The 24332-nt window shown below is 38.4% G+C and overlaps 3 protein-coding genes across 3 annotated transcripts in view; 1 reads left to right on the plus strand and 2 right to left on the minus strand.

The window, feature by feature from the left end:
* LOC149772616 (synaptogenesis protein syg-2-like) overlaps window positions 1-4506 on the minus strand; it is a 64727-nt gene extending 60221 nt beyond the window's left edge. The window contains exons 1-2 of the mRNA XM_089947545.1: window positions 4282-4506; window positions 943-1224 (exon numbers count right to left, since the gene is read on the minus strand). Of these exons, the coding sequence (XP_089803671.1) occupies window positions 943-1224; window positions 4282-4429 (430 nt within the window). The 5' untranslated portion in view covers window positions 4430-4506. The remainder of the gene's footprint in view (window positions 1-942; window positions 1225-4281) is intronic.
* The window catches only part of LOC149772614 (uncharacterized), a 419962-nt gene that overhangs the window by 109891 nt on the left and 285739 nt on the right, over window positions 1-24332 (plus strand). The gene's annotated exons all lie outside the window — the stretch shown is intronic.
* Window positions 5696-24332, minus strand: part of LOC149772617 (uncharacterized) — a 40024-nt gene continuing 21387 nt past the window's right edge. Inside the window, exon 3 of the mRNA XM_089947558.1 lies at window positions 5696-6675. Within this exon, the coding sequence (XP_089803684.1) occupies window positions 6495-6675 (181 nt within the window). The 3' untranslated portion in view covers window positions 5696-6494. The remainder of the gene's footprint in view (window positions 6676-24332) is intronic.

Here is a 24332-nt window from a genome sequence, read left to right on the forward strand (position 1 = left end):
ATGGTCTTCTCTACAGAGACACTTACATCAAGGATATGTCGATACTGATATATACAGATTTGCTCATGATCATTCAGAACTTTGATTTTTTAATATTATGGTACTGCCATAAATTCACTGTGGGAGACAAATTTGTACTACAGCCATCCTATCCAACATGAAAACAAAAAAAGATCAGATCTGCACAAAAATATTACTTTCCCTAATGAGCAAATAAAGTTGTATGTATCTTGATACAACGCTTTATATTTCTGCTTTGATATTTTACATGCAGTTTATAGAATCATAAGGCCTCCAAATTTGTATTCTTTGTAGTTTATCCACCATACACATCTTGTCCATACAGTTTTTACTGAGCATGTGCAGGTAGAATTCAAACATGTTTCGGGAATATTGTCATACAAAATACATTTTCAAGAATAAATTTCAGAAATAGAATAGATAATTAGGATCTGTGCAACCTTTTTGATCGAATGTGTAAATTGTTAGCTCCATGCATAGGGTGTACTTTTGAGGCCAAAATGTGTACAAATTATGCTAAAGTCACAGGGGATAAACAGGACTGGTATTCCCCACTACCATCTTTGGTGCAGACATATCTAACGTACCTAAATCTGAATAAGGACAACTATATTTGACAGTCTATTGGCTGGAGTAGCACTTGTTTTAATCATTCACATCCCATCATGTGCTATTAATAAAAATGAAACAAATTTACTTTGACAGGAGCATGCAATTGCGGCCTCATCAGGAAAATGATCCTTGCCAGGAAATTCAGGTGAAAACTGTCAAATTGTTGTGAATATTTCAGAACCTAAAATAAAATAGCATGACATATTAAAGCTGACAGAAGTTTATATAGCAATAATGCATATTAGATATATAGACAATTGATGTTTTATGACTACATGACAAAACCATTTGGAATGGAAAGGTTCAAACCTCGAACAAACATCCTGGGTTTGGCTGATTCCACTGTCATGTTGGGATTAGTATTATAGGCTCGACAGTATATCAACTTGTCATGATCCGAGTCAGCTGGGATGAAGGTAAGATTGGCTCCATTGCCTTTACTCTGATTTTCTATGAACCACTCTATGGTTGGATCAGGTCGACTGGTTCCTGTCACACAAGTCAAGGTAACAGGTTCTCCAGATGTTAGAGTCAGTTTTGTATCAGAAACTGTCATATTATTCTTCTGCATTTCTATCCAGGTCACCCTAACTGAAACAAAAATAAAAACCCATCAGAAAATGAAAAATTTCACCTGCATAATTTGTGAATAATTTTATTTTTGTGGCATTGTAGAAAATGGCATTGCATTTGTACTTAATGAATTATGGAAGGTGTTGTATTCACACAAAAATATTACATGTGCTAACATCAAAACTGACAATGTTAACTACGACTGGGACAGAGGGAGAATAGCATAAGCTATCCTGCACTTAATGCATGTGAGCCAAAATGGAGATTACAATTATATTCTTTCATTCATCGTGTCATGGCAGAAGGATGTTAGTGATTAGGAGGTTGTGTTCCTTGTATTTCATATGTAGTTGTTGCATTTACTGAAGCCATTTTAGCCAATGGCATCTGGCCATGTCTTGTGACCTGTGCCAATGCTAGTAATGAAGTCACCGAGAATGATTAGCTTGTCTGCCTTCGAAACTTCTGCAATAAGAGACTCCATGTATTCATAAAGATTTTCATTGATCTAATCTGGGTTGGTAAGGTTGGGTGCAAAGGCAGTGTTGGTGGATGCATGTCTTTTTACAGACAGTGAAAGTCTCATTTACATTAGTCTTTCATTCACACCCTTTGAGAGATTTGTGAGTCTGTGAATTCGCTGTTATTTCAAGGCATACCAAACAACAGCTTCACATGGCTCTTCTTTACTTTGGCCACTATAGAAGAAGGTGTAATATATTTCTACTCTGGTACGTTGCCCTTTCTCATCAAGGCAAGTTTCACACAAGACTGTTCTCTGGATGTTGAATCTGGCCAGTTCTCTACAAATTAGCTGTATTTCTCTCAGGTCTATCTGTTGATGTACTATATATTAGTTTGCATACATTCCAGGCACCAATGGTGGCTTGCATCATCTGTGCCTTTGTGTTAAGTATCAGCCATGGTATGCTAACCAAGGATAAGGTTACAGAAGTTTGACACAAATGTACAATGTTCTCCGGAGGTATGCTGACTAAGTTGATTACATTCTGCCTGAAGCTAATTAACTTATCCATTTCTCTTCACTCTTCCACAATTCCACAAATCTTATGTGAGGATTCCTTGGCCTGTTTGCCAACCTTGGTGTCTAAATTCTTGTAGTTACTGCTCATGCAATCCTAATGACACCAAGGCACACTAAAGGGTCAGTGCTGCAATGCCATGACATCCATTTTCCATCAATTCCTGGCCTATGATTAATTCTGATTGCACTCAAGGATGAGTTGCTGATATGTGTCCTCTCCTGGGTCTCCATCACATCTTTCCATGGCAATGTAAGTTCTAACAAAATCATATTCTTGGAACCTCCCTATAACTGTACAATGTTAGGTCTGAAGTTGGTGTTACTGATGTCCAGTGGGAACTTCAAATGTCTTTTTGCATCTGCCTGCATTTCCTAATCCTGCCCTGCACTGTTGTCAAGATGTCTCTTGAGTCAGCTTTTTTGCCTTTGTATATTGTGGCTTCTCACAAAGTTGAGACAACTTTTCATGTTATATTTCTTCCTCCTGGTCATATCCATACTGGCAGCAATCTCAGCCAACACTTGGTACTAATAATATTGACCATAAGTCAGAGCTACATTGCAGGATGACAGCATGTGGTATAAATTTGTGAAACATCCATGAAAGTTAATGTTGGGGTCATCATTTAGTCCCAATGTTTAGAGGTTTGTTGGTGTAGGAAGAACACCATTCACTGAGCACAGATGTAATTCTGGGCATCAACTCTCAAAATGTCACTTCAAGACAGTTTCCTGGACCATGCAGCTTCCCAGCACAGCCAACCCCCATGGTTCCTCATGCTGACAGCATTAACATAACTGTTTTCCACTCCTGCAAGATATACTTCTTTCTGGGCCAAGGCATACTTGCCATTGATGTTTGCTGCATGCCACATAGGTCTTTTCAGACTTACCAGCCCAAACCTTCCTGTTGGTATTGTGTCTACCATGTCACTGTTTGTCGATTTGGATTCTGCCTATTCAACTGCCACTCACTATCTACTTGTCTGTACCTCCACTTTTGTTTGTCTCACCTTATAATCTGCACTGTCTTTCAACATTATCACATGTACAGCCTTGATCACCTTATGTGCCTCTGTCACTGATCATAGTGGTAACTGATGCTTGCTGCCTGTATAATATAAGCCGATACTAATGAGTCTCCTTGGCACTTGCATCCACTGCTGCAATATGTATTGAAAATTCTTTCAACTGTTTCTATGTCCCATCAATTTGACTTTAAATACCAAAAGTGGCAAAAATATTATTGGCAGAAAACCATATGGGTAACACCAACCCATGTACTTTATAAGTAGTCCACTCATAACTGTTTATGGGTTCTATCAATGTAATTTTAGACACATGAATTAAAGACTACTTGATCATTAGCTACTAATTGTGCTCTGAGAAGATAATTGCCTAAAACTGTTGATACTGATGCAAATGTAGGCATTTATGTCCAAATTTGTAACTGTGTCATGAAAATTTTAAACACATGCAAAATATTCAAGGTTATGCATCTGGAAATGGTATGAGGTCTCAAGATTTTGCAGACCAGTTATTTTAGTTCAATGATAATTTAGATATGTTAACTGGAAATATTAACCTAATGACATTCTTCTGAGGATAGTATACATGTGTTTTATAGTTACATGCTACCTTTCATTACTGAAATTTTAGAATTATCTGACTATCTGCTCTTCTGCCTGAATCAAGGGGAGAGGACTCTTTCTCTGTAGAAAAGCGAAGCTATCTGTCAGTATATGATGTAGTTGATGATTAGTAACCCAGAATGCTTTATAGTGTCTTTCATACATGTTCTAATGACCACAATTTGTGATTCCTAGCAATTAATCCAACAGCAAAATTAATGATTAATCAACAACAATGATTAATGATTAATAATAATAATAAAAATCAATGATTAATCAATAAAAAAATTAATGATTAATCTAGCTGAAAACCCCCCTGTCAACACAAAGACAAGTGAAATGTGTATGCCTACTTGTGTGCACATTTGGAAGAAATATTTTCGGGAAAAAACTGCTTACTTGCAAAAGTGATAGTAGAAGAATCCGGAGAGAAAACAGTCCCCAATGGCACTGGATACTCAATGCCACAGGAGAATTTCACAGTTATGTCACTGTTGTCAAACCATGTTATATTCTGGGGAAGCTCCAATATGCTGCTGGAGACCATTTCAGGTGATGTACAGTTCGTTCCTGCAGTTTGTGTGACTGTTGTTTTGTAGAATGTTGCTAAACCAGGTGTATTAACATCCTATAATTTATAAAGAAAGCCAAGTAAAAGCATGGAAAAATATCCATTAGAAAATCGGAATACAATAAATATCTATGATGCTGGTCTCAACTAGCAGGGCAAGACTTTTTTTTCCAATGTGAAATTTGAGACTGTAGAAAAATATGATGATAAAACAAAGTATGTGAAGATCTAATAAACCATTGTTTTATTTAGTTAACAAAAAATAAAATATTATGCTTTTTTTAAGCATATACTGCACATTAAAAACATATGCCAGTAATTACATTCATGAGAAAAGATGTATAAAAATAGTATGGTATATGTATGTTGACCTGTAGATGAGAAAAGCATCAAGGGTTTAAATTAATGGATAAAAGAAAAATGCATAGATAGGAAAGAAAAGACAGTTAATAGGCTCATCTTTTTGACTGAATCATGAATAATCAAAACTTGAATTTGGAATGTGATTGTTTTTAAAGATTTATTTACAAACCAAAATGATTTGCAAACATAATATTTGTATCCAGTGAATTATATGCCAAACTGTAAATATGCACACAGTGTATCTCCTGTAGATGCTATGCAAAGAACAGATTATAATGAGTGCACATTAAGTGGTAGATATGTCTTACAAATTAAAGAAATTAACCCGGCTGTACTTTTTCCATCGTATACTCTGGAGAAGGCTGGAATACAATGGAAAAACATGGAAAACCCTGGAAAACGATGGACAAATGAAATATTATGCAGAATTTATCATGGAAACCCTGGACATTGTGCATGTAAAATGCTGGACATGCCTGGAAAATGCTGGACATTTTGGACTTTGATTTTTTTCATCATGGAAAATGCTGCAAAATGATGGACATTTTGGACTCTGACTTTTTTCAGCATGGAAAACCCTGGAAAAGCATGAACAGTTTAGACTTAGAATTTTTTGGATAAATTTCAGCATGGAAAACCCTGGAAAAGAACTTAGTCAATTTTCAAGATTGGTACCAAGAATTATTTTTAATTACCTAAAGAAAGAGCAATCATGACTAAACTGCACTGTAACACAGATTTTTGAACTTGAAACTAAACTATTATTTCAAATCTATGATAAATATATACTGAGAAATAGAGGACACAAGTCAAATAAACAAACTAAACCATACACACACACATACTTGACCCCTGCTTTAAAAAGACAAACCACAAGTGTTGAAGTAGTACATCATTTATTGTATGTACCACATATGTAATTAAATGTTCATTATCAAAAGAACATCACTATACAAAAATGTTGGTTTAACACAAACTATACATGTATGAAAAGATATCCTGAAAAATTAGTTAAATCCTGACCAGAAAATATCTGGTGCATATACAATCATAAACATGTCCAAATCTGTTCACCACATGAGCTTGACACTACAGTGTATAAGTATGAAATTCTGCTGTGCAATGGTGAGAGCCATTTTAGTCCTTTTCATCATGATTGGGGGGAACAGCACCATAAATGGCATTTCCAATTTCAACAACAATAATAGGTTCTCGAAGACACTCGATCCTATTTTTGATGACGAAAGGAAGTCTTCTTTCTTGTCAGAGCCAACTTCATTCCAAAGAGATGTTTGCTCATACTTATTAGTTGCACATGTACAGCCCCTAGTTTCACACATTTCATCAATTTTTTGCAGATCTCACCATAAAAATTGTATTTGAGATACTCCTTACTGAATTCACATTTTTTCCTTCAAATCTTTGACAATTGTTAATCCTGTGTTTGCTGAAGGAAGATGCAAATGAATTAAGTCCAAAAAGTCACATATTTAGCATTTGACAATTTATGTCTTATTGGCAAAGCCCCAAGGGCAATAACGTGTTCAGACTTTGTGATTTCACTACAATATATATCTTGTTATGGGGCTATGGCATAAAGTGGGGGATCTGTGGCATGGGATAGGTAAGACTGAGGTGCTTCATTCACTTGATGATACTGTTCATCATCTGAACTTGATTAAAACTCTATACTTTCTTCTGACTCAGATGAAAAACTCATGTCACTGACACCATATCTAGTTGGTTCATCTGTTGATATTCTCATTATATTTGAAGAGTTAGTATTACTTGCACTCGTATAGTCACCAATTTCATAATCTCCAAGACCAACATAACTGGATTTACCTTGATCAACAACACTGTAATGAGAAATACAAATTTTAGTGAACATTTATAATTAATATTAAAATTTTAACATTCAAACATTATTGTTTTGTTGTGGGAATTGAAAATGTACAGTTAATATTACGCTGTTAGAGTAGCTTAGTTCGACAAATCCAATGTTAATGTATGTAAATGACAAGTAATTGATACACAATAATATACTCAATCATACAAAGTACATGTGATACAACATACACTTCATAAATGTATGTGATGTTTTCAGAAAAACAACTCAAGTTTCAAAACGTTTCAGGGCGTTATAAGAAAAATGAAAGCAAAAATCATATTTAACATTTTAAATAATTAAAAACTGAAGTATGATTAAATCACAATGCATAACAATAAATTATTATATCTTGTTCTGCAAGAATCAATACTGATCAGATATTTCCTGGAATTTCTGTAATTGGCTGATTTGGTTGTATATGGTGTACATTGTGCATATATTGTGTATGGTATGTTGGATAACCCATACAGAGTGAATGTTCTGTTCAAACACGCACACTGAATATTCTGTCTGTAAATACTGAATGATTTCACCATCTACTCAAATTTTGTTGATCTCTGAAAATTCCATTTAGTGTTGTATACAGTATAGTGAAATTTGTTTATTCCTTAAATTATTGATATGGTAATAAACTGTTTAAGATATGAGCCATGTTAAGCTGTGAATGTACTAGGTAAGAACAAATGTATAAAGAATAATGCTTATCTTCACAAAAATAAACAATGTTGTGAGAGACAGCTGCAGATATTATTTTAAATGTGAAAAAACTCAATACTACGAGCAGCGGAGAGGGCGAATCCCACAAACTATTTCTCTTAACAGAGCCTTCTATTGAGAACATTTTAGATAGTGATTCTTTTCACAAAATGAACCCTCCAGTTAGTAAACATGACAAAATAGGCTTTCTCTGCTGACTTGAATGGTTATCTCATGAAAATATCTACCTATACAACTATTCATGCTAATACAAGGGTCTATCTTGTGAAAACACTCGGTGTTGTTCTGCCCTCTCTGCTGCTCTGAATTAAAATTGTCAGCTGTTATTGTCGTCTCTGATCGTTTTTGGTATTTGTGTGTTACATAAATCACGTCTGTGTGTCTGCCTCTGGAAAATATCCTGGCATGGTTTGCCTGTCATCGCCCTTCTCTGCTGCACTCAAGTTAAAAATTGTATCTAACCCAACTCGAGGGTATAAATTAAAAATTACTTATACCAAATAATGGTACACTCAGAATCTTACACAGCCAGGTTGTCTAGGGAGCGAGCAGAAGCACTTAAAAAATATATACCGGTGAAGGAAAAGTTTAAAAAGGATGTGCAGTTACAACAACAAGCACAAGTTGAGTATGCAACTGAAGCAAAGGAATTATTTAAACCTGTTACTGCAATCACTGAAAAAGTTTTAACTGCTATTGGAGGGCCAGAAGAAGGAAAAAGTCTTATTCAAGTATTGCGAGAAGAATCCGCGCTGCAACCTGCTAGATGAAAAATAACTGATCTCAAATCGAGATTAAGTCCTGAGGGTATAAAGCGAATTGAGGAATTTGAATTGACAGATGCCGATAGTAGTTATGATTTTGGTAGGTTTGCTGCCGAAAATTTTCAGCGACGAGATGAATGTTAAAAGTGCAAAAAAAGATACTTGGGGTGATTGGTTGTATAAAATAGCTACAAACGACTACACCATAGACAAAACAGATGTTGGTTATCCATTTTTTGCTAATGGAATAAGCAACTACAATAAAGAACAACAAGAACAGCAAAAACAGCAAAAAATAACGCATCAACAGCAACTGGCGGAAAAACGAGAACAGCAAAAAATAATACGAGAGCAAAAACAACAAGAAAAAAATTAGTACAAGAGCAAAAACAACAAGCAAAACGACGTCAACCTTCCCCTGTGTGACAGCCTGAAATAGACCTTTCACTTCCTGCGCCATTGCAACAGACAGAGAAAAAACGACGAGGAAGACCCAAGAAACCATCACGGTCGATAACAGTTCCACATGCAGATGTGGCCGATCCATCTCCGCCGCCAACATCTGATGTTGAGGGGGTAACTTTTGCTAATCCTGAACTGGATGAATCTTTTAACCAATCACTTGAAGAGCTTGAACAGGAGGAGGAGAAAAGTAAAAAATCTCAGCCACCACCCACTGGCAGTGGTTCTGGAATTCCTTGCCCTGATAATATTTTCAATGATGTGTCTCGGCTAGAAGTTCTCATTGGAGGAAGACGTGCTGGAAACAACTCACCGGAAATAATTAATGAGGCCTCTGATATTTGCTGGAGATTATTTCAAGGTGGCATCATGGATGCTCATGTGTATCAAGAACTCGTCGATGAGCTCGTTGATAGTGACTAGGGTTACCGCGATTAGACACATGACAATAGCATAACATGGTCATATATAACAGACACAAACCTGTGCCGGTCAGAGCAGTAAACTCACAATTACCAATCTATAGAGCAACTTACGGAGACGGACTTGGCGATACAGCTCAGCGATTATTTGCAGGATTGGCACCAAAGTTAGGTCCTCTTGCAAAACAATTATCTATAAAAGCCATTAATGTTGTTGGTGAAAAAGCTCCTGGTGCAATTGTTGGTGCTGCTGACAAGGCACTCTCGGCAATCAAACAAAGACTAGCGCGACTGATGAGACGCAAACCGGTGAAATTACCAACCACCGAAACCATGCCCGCGGATGTTAGTAAAATAATAAATCAAGCTGCAAATCAAAAACTAGCGGCAATGGAATCCGACATGCAAAAAAATATTGCAGCAAATTTAATAGCGGGATGATCCATTTGAAATCACATGCAGTAGTATAAAATGTTCAAACTGATATCTGATACAGCATTCAATATAGATGAGCCGGTCGAGTGAGACAGATCAGTGCGTGATTATCAATTTTATTCCTATGATGCACGAGATCCAAATCAGAAGGGGCGTATTGAACTTCAAGTTCACGATACAAGTAGATATTTTTTGCCATCTGAGGCGTTTATTGAAGTAGAAGGCAATCTTACAAAGGCAGATGGCACTAACTACGACGCCAATGACAGAGTTGGTTTTGTCAACAATGGAATCATGGCATTGTTTAGCAGCGCCGCATACATGATTGATGGAAAAAATATCGAAATAATTCAAAATGATGTCGATGTTGCCACAACAATAATTGGTCTAGCGAGATATTCTGACAATTACATAAGATCAGCTGGGCCACCAATGATGTTTGCCAAGGATATCACCGACCGCGCCAATCATATCAGGTATGCTAAAATATGAACACCACAAAATACTGCATCTGATCCACAGCCAGTTGCTGCTGGTCCTGAATACGAAGCTAGACCAGGCACTGCTTTTGATATTATATGAGGTAATAGCGCGACTTACAACTTGGGATTTGCAACACGTCAAGCAATGCTGTCAGGAGATACCAGAAATTTCTCATGTGCGATTCCACTTACTCACATCTTTGGATTTTGCAGAGATTTCCAAAAGGTCATGTTTGGAGCTAAACACAAAGTTATGCTTCACAGAAAAGGCGACATCAATGATGCGATCTGGCGATGACATGGTGTTGCTGATGCTGGTATGGTAACATTAACAAAACTTTCACTGTGGATGCCAGTGCTAACTCCATCGGTCACAGAAGAGCCGCGACTGCTTTCTTTTATGAATCAAGGTGGTAAATCGTTGTTATCATGGCTTGCAGTAACCACAGACACCATCTCAAGTCGAGTCAGGGATGTATTTACTTGGCATATAGCATCACAACAGGGAGTTTCTGCGCCACGACATATCTTTATTGCGCTGCAGGATGTTTTTCGGACAAATAATCAACTAAAATCCCATATGATATTTGACAAACTTGACGTTACTGAGGTTTCGTTGAGAATAAAGGGTCAGCAAGAACCATCCTAAGATATATCACTGAATTATACAAATAATGACATGGCGTGTGCGTATCATCGTTGGCTGACATTCCTCACGCATAACCTAAATATAGATACTGGTACGCAAATATCACAACTTGATTTCATAAGTTTGTATCCGATTTATTACTTTTCACTGGAGCATCTTGACTTGTCCAAGCAGTCTGTTGTTGATATTCACTTCCGAGCTCATGTCGGCGCATTACCAGTCCCTGATCCTGCTCATGCAGCTGTTCACGGTGACTACAGAGCAATCGCGGTCATCCTCAGCGATAAATCAACGTTGCTTGAAGGTATTAGTGGTCGAATGAGAATCGTTGATGCGCCAGTAGAAAACATGTAGTTTTCCGACATTGTTAAAACAATGTGTAGACAATTAGATCAATCGCAAAGTTATAAGAAATGTCATACAGTCACGTTAATGTCACTCAGACTCCTGCTCAGGTGAAAAAATTACAAGTGAAAAACGCGAGCGCATGTGGGACAACGATAATGCTAAAAAATGATCAAATCTATGGCGGTGGTCCAAACAAGTTATCGCTGACTAAAACCCAACTAAAACATTTCAAAAAAGCAAAGCAGGTGAAAACTGGAACTCAGCTTGATTTCTCTCCAGCCGCGGTCACAGATATGGTTCAAACCGGCGGTATATTTCCTCTTCTTGCGGCGATACCATTACTGATAGCTACTACTGCCCCAGCTGTTGCTAAAGCCGCCGCGTTAGGAGCTGTTGGAACCGCTGCTGGAATGGCACTAAAGAAAGCCACAGGGAAAGGATACAAAAAAGGGACGAGGGTTAAGACTTCCAGGAACTCCGCCATCATGGTACCCAAAAAGGTTTCAAAAAATGCTAGCATTTTCACACCGATGTCAAATTTTGATTTGCTCGATGCTGTTAAACAATTAAATATAAAAAATTTCAGAGGCTTCTTTATGAGAGATCAATTACCACAACAACCAAATAATCCAGAAACCGGAATCATTAATCTTGATAACAGTGATGGTCCAGGAACTCACTGGGTTGCTTACGCGATCGATCCACATGGAATTATCTATTTTGATTTGTATGGGTTAGCACCGCCAGTTGAATTTCTCCAATATACAAAAGACATCCCCCTGACAAAGTCAGGGAAAGTGTGGTACTCAATGCTACCCACACAAACACTGACCGATCCTCCGATATGTGGTCGTGAAGTATTAAATGTTCTTGATGCGATATCATCATCAACCAAACCACCTCACAAAGTCGTGCACGAGTATACCACGGGTCGATTTAAACAGTTTCCTATCAAATAATGTCGAAACAAAATATGCGACCAAAGATGAAATCGATAATCTTTTAAGTCTGACCGGGATAGATCCAGATGAGGTTGTTATTTTTCAGGACCGGCATGGAAAACTAAAAACCAGCGATATCAAATGGCATGAAATAATTCGTAGGGTTATTGGAGCCACTCCGGGTAACATCCCTGTGTTCACTGATAGCGGAAAATCAGAGATTCGCTGATATCAATCGCGGCGTTGCGAGATGATACACAAAAAGCTGCAGTGGAGCGTGTAAAAAAGACCGGTGATACAATGACAGGTGAACTCAATCTCAGCGGTAACAAAATAACTGCGTTAGCGGATCCAACATTGTCGGAAGATGCCGCAAATAAACAATATGTTGACACAAGCACTAGCGCCATTGACGGTAAACTAACCACGTTGCAGGCTGAGTATGATGTTCACGTGGGCGCGTTTACAAGATTTCGCAGAAATTATCAAAAAACTGATGAGGTCATAGATAAATTCTTCGGCACTCCGCTCATCGTTGACATAAAACTTTCTGATATCAAGACCAACATTGACACGATCAAACAAACACAGCAAAACATCATAGCGGGGATTCCTGAGATTGTTAACAAAACCAGTTTGATTAAAGCCCCCACTGGAGTTACTCCCGGGCATATCACCAACATAGTATACACGGTATACAGCAACAGCCACTGGAGTGCACAGACTGTCTGTGTTCAGTGCCGCTAAATTTGAAATCTTCACAACATATCCCTGGAGACATTCCACTGACAAGTATTCCGGGGTTGTGACTATCATATTAAATAGCAGAACTGAAGAAACATTTATACAGGAATCCGCCGACAAGAAATTAACCGCAACATGTTACTGGTGGTGTCTGGAATTTGTAGCTGAAACGCCTCAATTGGTTACTGTGTAAAATAATAAAATGGCCTCATTGACGAAGTCAACAGCACAACAATACAGATATGATCAAGTACGCGAATGGCAGTCAGAGTTTAAAAATACTGTTAACAAATACACAGCAAAGGTAAAAAAATGCAAACGGCGTGTAACCGTGTTAGACACAATAGTATATTTGGTATCCGCGATAGTTGCATCTACGGGAGTATTATTATCAGCGCTGACACCAGTGACAACTGCAATCGCAGCTACAGCTGTGGTCGCAATTACAGTTTCAACATCAACGACAACTGCAGGAGTTGCTAATATTATCGCGAAAAAATATCCTCGTGTGCGCTAACAAAATTGCACGAGTATGAAAAGTTAAACAGCGCGGCCACAAGCACCTACTCGAAATTGTCAGCGCTGATATCATCCAGTCTCAACGATACAACAATATCAGATTCCGAATTCGCGCAAAGATATACAATGACTATACCCAGAGTACAAAGTACTTCGATTTGAAACGACAGCAGATAAATAACAACAATGTCAACGGAATTACTTCAGCAGATAGTCGCAAATAAAAGCCCGGCACGAACATCTTTGTTAACAGTAACCTCAACTAAGCCAAAATTCAATATTAATTTTCCAAGTGCGATTCCAGTAAGCGAGATCGCGTTAGCACAATTACGAGTATATCACAGTTGGCCCAATATCAGATTAGCGTCGTTTGGTGGATTACCAGCAAATAATTCATTTGTGTTTGCATACAAAAATAAACCCGATGGCACGCCAGACTGGAACATCATTGGGTTACCAACCGGGTCTTATCAAATCGAAGAAATCAATGAAATCAAATCGAAGAAATCAATGAGGAATTACAACGTCGAATAAAAAATATCACAACAAAGGAATCCAAAATAGCAATAACTGTTCATGAGCCAATGCTGTCGTCCGCGATCGAAATAAACACTCCAGACTATGCCGTGGATATATACAACAGCTCAATCAGAACAGTGTTAGGATGGCCTGAAGTTGCTCCACCGGCACAACCAATACCACCAACGCCTAAAAAGTCTGACTATGTCACTGACAAACAATCATCATGAAATTACCCCGTCATATAAAAAACATCTGGATAATTTAAAAATATTTTCAACGTTTGCTCTTGATTTTACCTTCCACGGTGCGGACGATACTGAGTGGGAGTTTCTTTTCAAAAAAGATCCCACAGGAGACTACATTTGTACAATTACACTAAAAGATATTATTAAAAAATTTTGAGAAATTAATGAGTTACATAAAACACAACGCAGCTACGGCGGCTCTTCCAAGAACATCTTTTTTATATAGCAAGTTGAGACAGTGAAATTATTACGCGCATTGAAATATTAAATCAGCTTGCTGCCGACATGGAATATATTAACCAGCGAGTAATTCAGGCAACAATCAGGTATATTGATGATAACATAAATCGTTATAAACAAAAATTTCTAGCTGCCTATTCACTGACGGAAGCCACATAGCCAGATTTTAAATTTCCTGGGTATAATGTTCCCGAGTTAAAAAAATCCATCACCGACCTCATCAATGAGTCCTTCGACGACATAACACAGGCGATCACTACCGGAGCCAACTGTCCTCAGACACAACAATAGCCCGACCGGGCAAGGCCAGCATGTATCCCCGGGCATCGTAAACATAACTGATGTGGTCGCAGTCAATCTTGTGTGTGATGTCATTGATGGTAGTTACAGCACAGACACAACAGTATCAAATCAAGCCCAGCAAGGATTTATTCTTTATTCATTGACTCCGAAAGAACCACCTGGATTTCTGATTGTGCAAGAGCCAATCAGTCCGGTCTATCTACGATGTCATAATCCGTGGCTGACCAGAATAAATTTCGTGCTGACAGACCAGTGTGGGCATCCTCTTGATCTGCAGAATGAAACACTACATATTAGTCTCCTGGTAAAATCCTAAGGATTTCCAAGTCATAGACTTCCAACGTAAAAACGATTTCCAAGTCATAGACTTCCACAGTTTTACAATTAATCAAGCAAGTATTATATAATGTATCACCGCGTGAAATGTTTCATACATAATAAAGAACTTCTTGATGAAGCTGTCAAAACCGGAAAAGTTACCCCGGAAAAAATAATTGTTGATATATACGGTAATGACGATTTTACATTAACTGATGTGCAACTACAGCGACTAACAAAAGATCATGTTGTGATTGCGCATTGCAGTATACCTCAAATCCTTGAATATATACGCGTATTTAGATCTTTGATTAAATTTATATGTACCACCACACAGATGTGTTCGTGTATGACAAACAAGCGATCGAGCAAGCAGTTAGGGCTGCATTTGCACAAGAAGAAATTAACGTTAAATTCATTATTGATGAATACGGAGACGAAGATTTCTTACTAACACAGCAACAGTTAGATAGTCTCAGACGTGAGCATATTATTTCAACCGTATGTGACAGAGATCAAATTCTCAATTATGCACATTCCTGCATTAAACCCCACCGACTAATAAAAATGCTATCTCTCTGACGAGGAAGTAAAAAAAAAGTGATATATTTTGTTACTTTCGATTTCATTTCCAAGTACTTGACGAAATCAAGGAGATTTCCAGGTAAATCAAGGTGAGATATTTACTTCCTCGTCAGCGTTAACTTCGTCATTGACTTCGTCAGTCTTGATTTCGTCATTGACTTCGTCCTTGATTTCATCAGCGGACAATTTTTCAACTTTCTCACACGAGTATTTATTATCTTTTTCATTTCATACTCTTGAGCAAATGCCAACCTAATCTTTTGAATTGCATGAGATAATGAAACAAATTCATTTATTTGTGCTTCTTCTACTGTAGCCAGCGATTTATGCAAATTATTTTGAATTTTTTTTATGAATCGATATTGAGCAGGAAGAATATAACGCCCTGCACATTTAGCTTAATGTAGTGATTCAAAATCATACATAATTGTTTCAGGATTTAGTGATATATTAAATCCGCATTCTTCTAATTTTTTAATAGCAACAATCACATTATTGATTTTTTCGTAATTCATATATATATATATATATAAATATTATATATTTAAAAGAAAAAAAAAATAGACACCGCATCTCCTTGAGTCTCTAGCTTAACAAATGATAGGCTACCAAACTCAGGAGTGGAAACACAACCCCCATGTGAGCCCCTAACCTGTCAAATAACAGTCTAGAGAGCTCAGAGGGTGTGTTTGCAAGCGGCGAGACATTCCATGTGAACCCCTAGCTTACCAAATGATAGGCTAGCGGGTTTATATAGGGACAACACAACATATAGTATTTACATTTGTAAAGCTCCTAAATTGCCATCGCATTTTAGCGAGCTTACAATAGTATTTACACTATTTACACTAGTAACTAAGGACATCACAACATATAGTATTTACAGTATGGATGGCACAGTACATATAGCAGCATATTTACAGCATTGTATTTACACTATTTACAATCCCGGTTCAACGAGTATATATAACTTAATTCTAACTTATCCTAGGATGGCACAACATATAGTATTTACAGTAAGACGACTTATCCTAACGGAGTCATTTTCTACATTCAACAGCGGGTATACCATCCCCCCAAAATCGGCTCCTGAATGACGCAAAAAGCATCCGCCACGAGAGGATATGACGAGATGGTACTGATTGCTGTTGAACTTCGAAGACTCCGTCTTCTAATAAGATCGTATCGTATTTAAGTTGACTGATACTTGGAAATTCAAAAATAGCTCACGCGATGGGCGTCACTTGTTTAAAATGTTTTATTTGTTTTTTTCTTAAATATAATCGCAGAAAAAATACAGATGAACCATAAAACCAAACAAGTGTAATAAAATTAAGATTTTATCTGTGAAAAAAAATATTATACACCCGCCCGTGTTTGACAAAGTCACCATGACGAAGTCACTTTGACAAAAGTCAGCGGGGAAGTAATTGGAGATCGTGTTACCTGTACACGGAGAACCATCCGTCTGTAGTGTATATTGTTAATTTAAATTCTGATTTGAAAAATACCTGTGAACGCGGAAGTGTTAGACCAGCTGCAAAAAAATAATAATAATTGTATACCGCTAAGTCGCGCTGGATAAATTTACCTGTAATGACATCTCAAGGAGTATTGCACACTGACAAAGGGAGGAAACTAATTGCATGAGATATACTTAACGGAGTTATCTCCCACTGGAAATTCTCGGATTTTAGTGATAATGAAAAACAATTTTTTGTTTAATTTTTGACAGAGCGGATTTGTATATTTTTTCTGCGACTTTTCGTACTGAAGTCCTACAAATATCAAAATATTTGCCAGCTGAGTTCATTGATTGAAATATTATTTCTTCATTCGTATCTAAATTTATGGATACAACTCTCTTGGCGCTCTTATTACCACGGCCAGCATTCCCATGTGCAACATTTTGGCCTTGTGTGATAGCCTGTAAATTTTGAAGAGAATTATCAAGTTTATTGTTGTTAATATGATCAACTACAAGATCGTCTTTGATCTCTCGAAAGAAACATTCGAACACGACCCTGTGATTATAATAACTTTTATTCCCAGTGCTGAATCTAAGATAACCAGAATTATTAGCAACACCAACTGTTTTTTTTAACCTGCAATATCTGACTATTCCCTCGCGATTCGCTTCATAATTTTTAATGGTTGGATGTTGGACAAATTATTGATTCATTTATATAATAATATATTTGTCTAAATCATAATTTGTCTGAAAACTTATTTAAATAATCACGCTCGCATTTCAGCGCAACATCATTATTTTTTTTAATTGTAATATCGTTTGAGTTCACGGTATCGTTTTCCTCCACAACTTGCACATAACTGTGTTTTACCCCTGACCCTAACACCACATCGTAGGCATGGTATTGGTCCTAAACTCCCCCTTCGGATGCTTTGGGAATGGTTTCCGCAGAATTCACCTCTGCAGGATTTATTACAAGGAATTACGGACCCAACTTGAAACCACTTGCATTTATTCATTCTATATATAATATTTTCTTATTTAAATATTTGTCTTAAATATAATATGGAGGAATTTGAAAGATTATCTACCATTGGCACCGGGAGATTCGATCTTGACAGACTAACCCCTGACTCGCGACGACGAGACCTGACTGATCTGTTTGATATTATCAGGAATGCCAAAAAAGAATTCCGTGACGAAGGCGCACCTCACGTGTGGTCGTCATTTAAAATTATATGCGACACCAAAAGTGTCAATGTCATTGACGGAGTCATCGATGCTACAATGAATGATGCAGGAGCAAAAACAATTATTGATTACCTCCCCCCTGATGAACATCAAGGCAGTCAGAAATATTTTTTCAGAATAAAATTTATTGTGCAAGCATATTCCGATACTTGGATTATCCATGACAAACTCGACCCTGTCCTCACTAGCGGAAAGACCATTCTGTTAAGTAAAGATTCCAAACCAGGAATGCTGACTGGGATTGATAAACCATATTACGCATATATCGAGCATATCCTGTGACCACGGTCATTTATGGAATCTATCCGATAAAAAAACCAAAAATTGATAAACTCACCCCGATGAGGACGACTTCGTCAATGACTACGTCATCGGGGCTGAATTGTGTAGCCGAGCGAGTAATGGAACATTTTAAAAATGCGATGCGGGGAAACGGTCTGACTGCGTTAAGACAGTCTAAAATAACAGCGTGGGCTGAGCAGGTCAAACACACAGAAGCATCAATAAACGATGTCGCCGAACTAGAAAAAGCATTAAGATTTCCCATAACCGTAACAACGATAATAGAGGAAGCATTATACAAATCGAAATATAATCGATACGGAGCTCCAATACATATCATTAATCATAACGCTCACGCTTGGACTAACGCAGTTACGATATTTCCGCGGGATCGTGTTGTGAAATGTTATCAGGGAAATATATTTGATTTTATTAAACAGATAAGCAAAACCGACCCTGTGTCGATGTGGTTGTTTAAAAGTTCTGAAGATGGCGAGTATGATCAATTTGTAAAACCTAACGGTGACTTATACCGGACGGAGTCTCTGCAACAACAAATGAAAAAACTCGCAGAGAAATATGTAATCGAAGAAACACTGAGCAGTTATTAACTAATTGTTTTACAGTTCCGAGTGTTGCCGCTCATGCTGCAAGAGAAAGAAATTCGTGGAGACCAACCCGAAGTGAGTTTCTTTCGGACATACAATCGAGTTGTGTCGAGTATGGACACGGCGGTTTGTGGAATACCCAGTATGACTACCGGGATATAATTTCTGTGGATATGACTGCGTGCTACCCAGGAAGCTTTCTCGGGATGGGCGAGTGTAACGAATATTTTAAGCGATTTGGACATCCCACAAACTCGATGACGAGTTGCTATAAACGGTCCTTTACCCAATTTTTCCCTGACAGGATTTGCTCGTGTGACTTCGTTTAAATTTGCCCAAAAACTTCATCCATGCTGTTATGTTTGGTTTGGCAGACACTTCAGTGAAAAGCGTTGGGCGCCAATAGTGTTATTGCGATATATGCTTGACAGCCGAATACTGGTATCGTTGACGGTCAGTGAAGCAATCATATCATATCGACCGCAGACTTCAGTTTGGTTACCAACACCGGAGCGTATCAGTCTTGATGAAGTCATTGGCGAGTACGCACGAGTGAGTCCAAATACTCCGTTGGATGTCATTGTCGGTGAGGCTCCTAAAGTTCTCGAGATCAAACTCTGCAATAGTGAAAAAACAGCAAAAGATCTTGGACGAAGAATAATCGGTAAATTTACTCAAGGTGGTGCATATGATCATAAACTACATCACTCACGATTGATTATCGATGATGCTGAATTGGATTTTATAATTGCTGATGCCACTGCGAGAAATATATTTTGTAATCGAGAGGACACGCGCTTTTCCGACGGGGAAAAGTTGGGCACAATTGTAAGTTATATTAGCGGAGAATCGCCTCAATACACACATAGCAGCAGGGAAGTTTAACAGACCAGTGCGTCAAGCCAAAATAAAGCTTCCTACGAGAACTTTCTCCGTAGAAGCCTCAGAATTCAAAAATAAAGCCTTCTACGGAAGCTAATTTTCATGCATTTCAGACCGAGTGCATCGGGTGGTCGCGCCGGTGTGTTAGTAAATGTAGCATCCGAGACAGGAAAAATACAATTTAGGAAATAATTTTTTGTTTTTTGTTGCAACATGGGGCTGCTTTTTCATGAATAAATTTGATCAAGACCAATTCGATACCGACTGCGTGGATCATGAAGATTTATCGTGATGAAACCATGCGGCGCTGCCTGAGCGCGGCTGAACAAATTTTTAAACTTATTTATATCCATGTCGCCGTTGCACCAGGTCTGATGGATATTTCTCAGCGTGTGCGTGTCTACGCCATTGAACACAGATAAAATATTGCAATTGTCTCTAATCACCTTGGGAATCTGCGTATATCTCTGTGTTACGTAAATAACATCGGTGTTCTTGTGTCTGCCACGCGAGAATATCCTAGCCGGGTTGGTCTGCTTGTCCAGCATAACGTCATCGAAAACAACAAGATTATTAATATCACCGTCCAAATTTTCCACGGATGGAGCTTCATTTATGTCTGTGATGAATTCGATTGTGCCTTCGTCGGTATTGTCGCTAAATTCTTTTAACACTTGATAACAACGTTGATCGTCAACGGATGGTGCAACCAAGTACAATTTGTCCCATTTCAGCCATCGCATGATCAAATTCAATAACAATTGTGTCTTACCAGATCCTGACGGGCCAATGATTATCATTCTAATCGAATTCGGTAATGCCGCATGATGTTTTACCTGCTCGCGTCGTTTCGTGGCTGAATAATCAATTACATTCATGTTAATAAAATACATGGATCTATATTGTGTTAAGTGCCGCAAGCACACAGCTACGATAAATCCAACTGAAATCGTTACACGTAACAACAGGAACGCAATTGCAGGAGAATGCGAAGTTTGTAAGACGCGAAAGTTTAGATTTGTTAAAAAAAAACTAGAACAGGAGGAGACATTGCCGCCTCCATGAAAAATCTACCTGGGCTGCCCTGGGCGAAATATCCCGGAGAGAAGCATCTACCTGGATACAATTATTGTGGACCCGGAACAAGGCTCGATATCAGACTCGATGATAATAACCAACCCAAACAAGATGAAGATCCGGTAAACGCCATCGATAACGCTTGCTATGATCACGACCTCGCATACCGTAGTGGAGATTTACAACAAAGGCATCTCGCTGATATCAAGCTAATTCACGCACTAGACGCAATTCCTGACAAAAGTTTCAAAGAGAAATTGGCATCCTGGTTGATAAAAGGCGCGATGAAAGGCAAATTAGTATTCGGTGCTGGTAAATAAATATGGAGCAGATATATTATTCTCCGCGAGGATTTTGGCGAGGAAAATCAGCGATCGCCAAACTCGCCAAGGCCGCTAAAGTAAAACAATCTGTCGCTGAATCATGGCTATCAAAACAGGCAATCTGGCAAATATATCTTCCTCCGCCTAAAAAAATACCGTACGCGAGTTTCACCGTCAGTGTCCCTAATGAGGTCCATCAAGCGGATCTTATGTTTCTTCCTCACGATACCGTTGACGGCGTCACGTACAAATATGTCCTGACAGTTGTTGATATCGCTAGCAGGTATAAAGAAGCCGAGCCGTTATCGAATAAAACAGCAACGGAAATTGCCAAGGCATTTAACGAAATTTATTCTCGATCTCCGTTGACATGGCCGAATCTTCTCCAGGTTGATCCGGGTCGAGAATTTCTTGGCGCGGTTACTTCATTGATGAAAAAAAATAATGTTAAAATCCGACGCGGTATCGTAGGTGTTCATCGCAATCAAGCTATCGTCGAAAGATTCAATAAAACACTTGCAGAACGATTATTCGGATATCAGTACGCGCGCGAATTTATTCAAGATAATCGATCTCACGATTGGGTATCAAGATTGCCTCATGTGATTAACGCGCTAAATAACGAAGTAACTCGAACAATAGCAATGAAACCCGCAATTGCAATTGCAAAATCGAATATACCCCTAAAGCGAGATTCCACAATTCAGCCTGTACTAGGTAGCGTCACAGTCAGATATTTGTATAAGGAAGGCGAGGCCGAAGGAGGCAGAAAAAGAGCAACCGACCCAACCTGGAGCGTTACAACACATAAAATATCCGCCGTAACAAGATCGTCAGGAAGACCAGCGATTTATATCCTAGATTCGTTAGCGCCTCAACGCGGATTTACCAAGGAAGAATTACAAATAGTACCAGAAGATACTCAACTACCGCCAGCGTCATTGGTGTGATTTACTCGAATTCTACCTAGCTAGAATAATTTTCTTACTCTCGACACGGGCAAATACACTAGATTTGACCAAGAAATTCTATTATCGACGATCCAAACTTGACCATCTACGGTCAATCCCTGTGATGAATGTATCGTTGTTGCGTAGCCTAATTTCCACGGTGATTTTTCTGCATTTATCGCGTCATTAACGAGACTAACATCAACGAAGATAATATCATTCAAGACCAAGTTTTTTTCCTTTCCACACGGCAAAGTAACGTCGATATTTTGTCGCCTAGTATTAGCGGGCCTGTAGCATAACGGTACCTTCAGCGTTGGAAATTTCTCGCAATGCAGCTTGAATAACATTTCCTGAATAATATCACGAATAATTTTCCTACTAGCAACGATCAGATGATCGGGACGCCACAAATTTAGAAAATCGCTCATCGGAGTCTAGTCGATTATTTTTCTCATTACGTCACACTGAATCTTGTTCGGTTGTAATCGAATCAATTTTTTGAATTCTGTCAGTAAAATATCAGTCGATCTATAATCAGCGTCGATTTCCTCGTAATAATCAACGAAGTTTCTGAGCCATTCGTGAGGAGATTCGCCATCTATAGGATTAGGTTGGCCGTGATCTCCGCACATTATTACAGCGGTATTTTTCCCTTCCAACCAAGTCAAGATCGATTTTAAAATATCTAAATTCACCGTGCAAATCTCATCAAATATTATGATCTTGTTGATATATTTGTCTCCCATGCGAGCCGAGTCCCATGATCCACCGCTATATTTGAAATAACTGTGATACGTGCACGAATTAACGCCACGCTGCTTTATTTCTCGCGCTAATCTGTGAGTCGGAGTCAATACAATCATATCGGAGTTCGCAAATAAATTTATTACTCGCGTTGTTTTACCGCTACCACCAGGACCATTTAGGTAAACGAATTTGCTGCGTGAAATTGGGTCAAATGCAGATGCTGTTGCCGAAGATTTTTCAAAATTTATCTCGATGAAATTCATCGCGATCTTCAACATCGACGTCTTCGCAATAATCTAGAATATCCTCGTTTTTTATCCTCCAAGTTCCCCATGAACTACCATCGGTGATTAAATTTTCCAACCTATCTTGGTATTTTTTATCGATATAAAACGAATCCGTCGCGACCCTTACTGCGATATCAGAAAATTTGTTTATCATCGACAGCAAATTTATACTAACATAAGCGAGCATCGACGATCGCAAATGTGTATATTGCGCTGATTCTCCGTCAAGGTAACTAATCACGGTACCTAACTTTGCTCCATCAATGATAATATTCTCTCTATTGCAAAATATTCCTCGTGATACCGTATCGGTGATTATAAAATCCATCTCGGCGTCGTTGATAAATAATCTAGCGTGTCGATGTTTATGATCAACGATCCACCTTGAGTAAATTTACCAATTATTTTTCTTCCTATATCTTTCGCGTTGTCACAGTCCGTCGGTAGCCACACATCGGTCTGTTTTCTGTAGGATATAATCGCCTCGCTCACCGTCAACGACACTAACATCGACGAATCTAGCATATATCTCAATAACACCGTAGGAAACCAACGACGCTGAGATAAATGCCTACCGAACCAAATATAACAAATTTTATGTCAATTTTCAGCAAACTCGAACGAAGTAACACAAGCGAATCCGGTCATGACAAAATTAGGCAACGGTCCGTTAATTGCTACTCTTGTCATTTCGCTGGTAGGATGGCCGAATTTAGCAAATTAATCTGCACAATCGCCATATCCAAGGAAACTTCCAGGATAACACGCGCTCATGTCAACGGAGATCATATCTTCGAAATCGTACTTGGTATTCCACAATCCACCATGGCCGTATTCGATACAACTAAGTTGAATATCAGCGAGAAATTCGTTCCTCGTAGGCTTCCACGAGTTTATCTCTCTAGCGGCGTGAGCGGCCACAGACGGAACTGTAAAGCAATTCGTTAGCAACTGATCGGGATTCGACGAATATTTCATCGCAAGCTTTTTCATCGATTCATGTAATATTTCATCCCGGTAAATATCACCGCATGGCAAAATAAATTGA

The sequence above is a fragment of the Sinohyriopsis cumingii genome, unplaced genomic scaffold, assembly GCF_028554795.1.
Source record: "Sinohyriopsis cumingii isolate HCF-2022 unplaced genomic scaffold, ASM2855479v2 utg001339l, whole genome shotgun sequence".
NCBI classification, from domain to species: Eukaryota; Metazoa; Mollusca; class Bivalvia; order Unionida; family Unionidae; genus Sinohyriopsis; species Sinohyriopsis cumingii.